Source organism: Neomonachus schauinslandi, chromosome 10 (genome assembly GCF_002201575.2).
Source record: "Neomonachus schauinslandi chromosome 10, ASM220157v2, whole genome shotgun sequence".
In the NCBI taxonomy this organism is placed as follows: Eukaryota; Metazoa; Chordata; class Mammalia; order Carnivora; family Phocidae; genus Neomonachus; species Neomonachus schauinslandi.
This window is the reverse complement of record NC_058412.1, coordinates 48570241-48576771: the sequence shown is the minus strand read 5'-3', so window position 1 is coordinate 48576771 and position 6531 is coordinate 48570241. Positions and strand designations below refer to the sequence as shown.

At 49.2% G+C, this 6531-nt stretch overlaps 1 protein-coding gene across 1 annotated transcript in view; it reads right to left on the bottom strand.

The window, feature by feature from the left end:
- Positions 1 to 6531, bottom strand: part of SLC4A5 (solute carrier family 4 member 5) — an 80635-nt gene that overhangs the window by 20641 nt on the left and 53463 nt on the right. The window contains exons 12-15 of the mRNA XM_044918882.1: positions 6226 to 6414; positions 4404 to 4578; positions 3775 to 3908; positions 2811 to 3082 (exon numbers count right to left, since the gene is read on the bottom strand). Coding sequence (XP_044774817.1) covers positions 2811 to 3082; positions 3775 to 3908; positions 4404 to 4578; positions 6226 to 6414 — 770 coding nt within the window. The remainder of the gene's footprint in view (positions 1 to 2810; positions 3083 to 3774; positions 3909 to 4403; positions 4579 to 6225; positions 6415 to 6531) is intronic.

The window sequence follows — 6531 nt, the reverse complement described above, 5'->3', positions numbered from 1 at the left end:
GGGAGGAGGCCAGCTAGCCAGTTTGCTGGCAATAAATCTGAAATGTACTGCAAGCCATTTGGCTCCTGCTGGCTCTCCATGGTTGGTTAGGAAGCCAGAGTGAAGTAGAGGCTATTCTTGAAGCTTCCCTCAACTTCCAACAAGCTGTCACAGGGTGGATGTGATCACAGGGCCCCTCCGTGTTGCCTACTTCTGGGCCAGTTGGGGCTGGGAGTGACTAAGGAATTCAGTCTTGACCCAGGGCAGAATATTCCTAAAAGTTCTACAAACCAGAGGTTTGTTATGATTATTCTGAAGAAAGCTTCACTTACAGAAATCAGGACATCTGCTGCCTTACTTCACACCACTGACCAAGAGAACACGATGCACAATTAACAACAGAGCAGAGAAAGTGGGCAAGAAGGCTAACTCAGGGCTACCCACACAAACACTACAGGACTCCCAGCTAACGCTTGAGCCTGGAGAGTTCAGGCGCCTTTCCATTGCCCAAGCTTGTCAGACCAGACACTCCTTTGATGTCTTCTGTTTAGGCTTAGCCATTCTTTTATATTGGGTAGAGTTATCTGAAAGTCACTTTGAGATGAAGAAGGATGAAATATAACATGGAAAAATTCCAGAAAGGGTCCAAGTATCAAATATTTTTAAATTCTAGTGTTTACAAAGTGGTACTCACTTGGGATTGAAAGCAGCCAATCAGTGTGTGCAGCATCCATAAATAGAATACAAATCAGTTACAATGGAAACAAGATTAAATTTAAAAAGAGCGCACCCACACAACAAGCTCTTAGGATGAGGAGTGGGGAAGACTGAGAGGGTGCCTTGGCCAGATTGGGCTTTGCAGTAAAGCTAGGAACGTGGAACATTTTGTAAGCAAGTGGCCCAGGGACTGGGAAAGAAACCCTTCTCACTTAGTTCTCCCCTCCCCTATCTCCTGTTGTTGAGAACTTTCCTTTCATATTCTAATCAAAACTAACTTGTCCTGATTCCAGTTTCTTTACTCTTGGTGAAGAAACTGAAAATCTAATCTGACCAGGGTTAGTGGCTAGCAATGACTATGTATTACTAATTAATAGTTCAACAGAGCAATGGTTCCCAAACTTAAGCATGCGTCAGAATCACCTGGAAGGCTTCTTATTGTACAGCTCGCCCTACCCCAGAGTTTCTGATTAGCAGGTGTGGGGTGAGGCCCAAGAATATTTATTTCTAACAAGTTCCCGGAGGTGCTAAGGCTGCTTCTGGGAACCACACTTTGAGAACCATGGCAATAGAGTGACCCAAAATAATGAGGTGACATCAGGCACCTGGGCAAGGCCAGAGGGGGCGCTATTTGGAGGCAAGTAGATTTTATTACAGCCCTCAATCCAACCTTGTATGCTCCTATGTCCCCTGTTCTTAGGGTATGTCTATGTTTGGTTTCTCCTGTGGACAGATGATTCTCAGAATGACCAAAGTGCCACATATGACCCCAGAATTTGGACTGTCTCTAAAAGAGATCGAGGCCGTGTACTTCCAAAAGCCATGTTTGTGGGAACATTGGTGTTCAGTCAGTGCAACAAAACCACCGTCCAGTGTGCACAAGCAGCAAATGGGAGTGCCCTGAGGGGGCCCAGGCCACAGAGGAGAGATTCACTCCAGGGCAGAATGAAAAGGGCCTGCAGGTAGGATCTCTTCCATCCCCTGGGCACCAACATGTTCTGGCTTGGGACAAACAGTAGCTTCACCTATTGTTGGATTTTAATGAAATAACTCTAAATTAATGATAGAAAAAAATTAAGTCTAGACTTCTTTACAAAACCAGTGCAGTGACAGAGGGAGAGAGGGTATAACCAAAACTATACTCCCTGAGGTCAGGACGTCTTCCTCTCCATGAGGCCTAGTCTAAAGCAGGTACATGGTGACTGTACAGTAAATATTTTTGATTGGCTTATGATCAATCTTTTATCAATAACATGTGTTAAAGTGCTAAACAACATAAAATCTACTTGTGTCAAACTCCAATCCGATCTGGGTATAGATTTGAAAGCCTCACAAGAGTTCCATGAGACCGGCAGAGCCAGCATTGATATCCCTCTTTCACAGCTAGGGAAACTGAGGTTCAGTGTGACCTTAGGTGGTCTCTGGACCTCAACTTGCTCTCTGTGAGTCCAGCTTGGTGGTGCTCAGAGATATATGGATGGGTCTCTCTCTCTCTCTCTCTCTCTCTCTCTCTCTCTAGATCTATCTATCTATGGGTGTCCCTGCTCTGCAGCATCCTGGCCACCCCAGGCACAGTCCACTGAAGGCTCTGAGGGCATGAGGAGGACTGTGAAGGGAGGCCAGTGGTTGAGACTATAGGAAGCCCTAACTATACAGATGACACTTTTCTGGTCAGTAAGGAATTCCACAGGAACAGTACCAAGTATTATCAGGTTGACCAGTGGTTGATTCAACCTCCCACCCAGTGCAGGGATTTTTTTTTTTTTTTAAGAGAGCAAACTAGCAGGGATGGTGGGGAGCAGAGGGAGAGGGGGAGAGAGAATCTTAAGCAGGATCCACCTGCCTGATCCGGGGCTCAATCTTATGACCCTGAGATCGTGGCCTGAGCCAAAACCAAGAGTCAGCGCTTAACTGACTGAGCCACTCGGGCGCCCCAGGAATTCTTTTTACATCACCCTTGGCAGATGGACATCCAGGTAGTGTTCAGGTCACTTGTTACCACCCAAGGGGGCTGATACCTCTCATGGTGGTATCTCCTACATTTCAGTAGAGAGCTGTGGTGGGGGGAGAGTGAGTGGGTGGGAGCCCAGGGCACATCTGGGATTACCGGTCACCTGTGTCGGGGGCGACACACTCGCATTTGTAGGTGGTGATGGAGTCAGGCTTAAAGTCCATATTGATGGGGTAGTACTTGAAGGCACCAATCATCTTCTTGATGGCATCATAGATGAAGATGAAGCTGATAAGGGTGGAGAAGCCCTCTTCTGTGAAGCGGGTGATATACTTGATGATAAAGCTGGCATCTGTGGCCACCAGGATAAGGCACTGGATGGCTGAGTGGAGGCCAATCCAGAGGCGGAACTCCATGTAGTCCAGACCATTGCCTCTGGAAGACAGAGGGAAGGCAGGGGCCTTGAGCCCAGGGCTCTTGTATGTGCTTGGCTCCCCAGACCCACTCTTAGTGGCTCACCTGTCCCTCCTGTGGCACAAATGCCCTCCTAGGAAATGTGAGAGGACTAGGGACAGGGACAATTCCTGGGTGGGGTTGTCTCATCTTCACAAATTCTGGGAAAGAATCTCATGGGGGTGGCAGGAAGGTGCTAAGACATCTCAATTCTTACACATTTGGTAACAAACACCCAGGGTGAATGAACAACAGGGAATATCAGAGTGACAGAGCTGGGGGAGGCCTTTAACTGGCCTCATGTTGTAGATGAGGCAACTGAGCCCAGAGTTGTGACAGGAGCTGCCTGGTTCAGGGCATAGCCTTCAGACCTCCAGCTCAAGACCACACTGACTTCCAGACATAACTGTTCACAAACACGTTAGTGAAAATTGTCTCCTCTTGTCTTGCCTTGATGTCTCCCTATCAGCTATGCTAAAATGCACTAGGATGGCTAAAGGCAGGTAGCTGGAGGGAGTCAGGAGGGACCACCTGACAGTCCTTCCCATAGGTAATAAAGGCAGCTTTGGTGCCTCCTCACCCCTGCCTCCCTTTTGGGCCTCTTCCCTTGTCCTGGCCTTGGTATACTGCCCCAGGTGTGAGAGCAGGCCCCGGGGGCTACCAAGGGCACCTACTTGCTGAAGTCGAAGAGGAGCTTCTCAAAGATGAGGATGGGCCCTGTGCTGCTGAGGATGATGAGAGGCTGTCCCGAGAAGAGGCAGAACAAGGCGCCGGCCATGGCAGTGCCCAGGAAGCTCTCCATCACTCCCTGGGGGCATGAAGAGTATGAGGCTCAATGGAGGCAGGAGAAGGGGCCTCTTGGCATAGGCTAGAATCCAGCCACGGGCTCAGGCCACAGTGCTCATCTTTTATTTTGGGCCCTCTCCTCCCAAAATCACTATGTTGTATATCTGAAAACTAATATAACATTGCATGTCAACTACCCTTCAATAATAAAAATTAACAAAAAAACATATAGTGCAATTAATACTACTTAATACATAAAATAAACGTTGAACAAGTTTGATCTATTTATGTCATCCTTACATTTGGACTTTAGTAACATGATTTAGCTTTAGGTCTTTTAATACTATTGGCTTATTATTTTTTGAAGGGTAAAGGATTACTAAAAATGATAGTCTGAACCCCATGGTGGATGAAACCCAAGCCTTGGTTTTGGGATTACGGGATGAAGCTCCTTACCGCCACCTGGTGGCAGCAGATTTTATGGAGGTTTGCACTCCTGTCCACAGCTCACACACACCTGATAATTGTCAGTGGCATCCCCCAGAAGCCCACCAAAGGTGATTGCGTTGGTGATGCAGCCGAGGTAGATGAATAGGATGGCAGAGATGGACTGGATGTGGAAGCCGTCATAGAAGTCACTTGGGAACCAGGGCAGCTTCCTCTTGATATCCAGAAGCAGGCCACCGAAGAACCTGCTCAAGACAGGCCCAGGGGCTGCTTTCTCCCCACAAATACCAGCACAGGGGCAGGGCTATTTACAGGAGCCTGCAGAATCTGGGGCGAGGAAGGGAACTTGACTAGAGGGACCTTTCTACCAGAACATTTAAAGGCAGGGAAGGATTTTTTGCAGGAATGAAAGTTTGTGGTCAGCATCATCCTCACTGGAAAGGTGGTCATGACAGCCTGGATGCGAGAGAGGGGAGGCCTGATGGGGACATGTCCTGGAGTAGACCTAACATTCCATGGGGAATGGAAATCGTGGGGTCCACAGAAGTCCTAGACGTCCTCCTCAGAGATGTCCCTGATCATCTGCAGGGCATCTGCCTGTGCTTGGTGAATACAGGTGTGTCCAACTTTAGGAGAAAGAGACATCCGATATTCATCACGGGCAGGTTCTGAATCTTATAACTGGTTTCTTTATTCTCTGGAACAATTGAATGGGGAATTTCAGGTTTAGGGACAGTGTTTATTGGGTCTACTATTCCCCCACAGCTCCTGAGGCAACGCTTGGCATGGAGCAGGGTTTCTCGGCTTTGGTACTACTGACAAGTCGGGCTGGGTAATCCTTTGTTGTGGGGCTGCCCTGTGCCTCGTAGCATCTGTCCACTAGATGCCAGCAGCATCCCCCTCTAGTTGTGGCACACAAAAATGTCTCTGGACATTGCCAAATGTGTCCTGGGGGAGGATGGGGGTGCAGGCAAAGCTACCCCCAATTTGGAACTACTGGCTGGCATAGAGCCAAAGGCATATAAAACATGACCCCATTCTCAAAATCATAATTTACACATAGCTTTGCAGGGCCATGTCCTTTCCTAAATTCAGAGAAACCTGAACTATTCTAAGAGCCAGCAAGGAAACCCAACCCAAAGTCTCTCACCCTCTCTCTCTCTTAAAGAAAGAAAAAAGAGAAAAAAATTCAAATGGTACTGTTATGAATTGTGTCACCCCCAAAGACACTTTGAAATCCTAACCCCAGTACCTGTGAATGTGATCTTATAGGGAAATAGGGTCTTTGCTGATGTAATCAAGTTAAGATGAGGTCATGGGGGTGGGTCTTAATCCAATATGACTAGTGTCCTCAGAAGAAGAGGAAAGTGCCCCAGGAAGACACATGGGGAGAACACCAGGTGAGGACAGATGCAGAGACTGGAGCCACACCGCTGTAAGCCAAGGACACTGAGGATGGCCGGTCACCGCCAGAAGCTGGAGAGAGGGAAGGAAGGATGCCACCCAGGGTCTCAGAGGGAGTCGGCCCTGCCAATGCCTTGATTTGGAACTTCTACCCTCCAGAACTGTGAGAGAAAACTTCTATTGCTTAAGCCACCTAGAATGTGACAGTTTGTTAGGACAGCCCTAGAAGACTCATACAGGAACAGAGTCCTGAGAAAGTTCGGGTGCCTCCACTCCAGTGCTGGGCCCCACTTCCCTTCTCCTGCCACAACCCTTTCGCCAGATCCAGAGGGGTTTTGAAGGTGTGGGGAGGAAAAGAGCGCAGTGGCCAGACCCCATGGCCGGGAGGGGGCGCTGCAGGCAGAGCTGGGGGAAGGTTCCCGCAGCTGGGTGAGAAGGAGACAAGCCTAAAGGTTGGCTGGCGTCACCGTCAGGCCTGGGGTGGGCACCTTCCCGTCCAGATAAGCTCTTCCCCGATTTCGTGCATGGCTGGCATCTCTCCGTCATCCCCGCTGCTCCCTCCGCCGGCCCCGCCGCCACTGCCAGAGCCTCCGCCGCCGCCTCCTGCAGCCGCCCCGCCGCCTCCCCCTGCAGAGCCGTTCATCTGGCCTAGCTCCATCAGCGAGAACACGGATTTCCTGTAAGGAGCAAGGGGGCAGAGGACGATAGCGCTCCCAATCCTGGGACGAGCTTAGGCCCTCTAGAACTGTCCCAAGAACACCTCTTACTTCTCCAACAAAAATCATGAAATATCT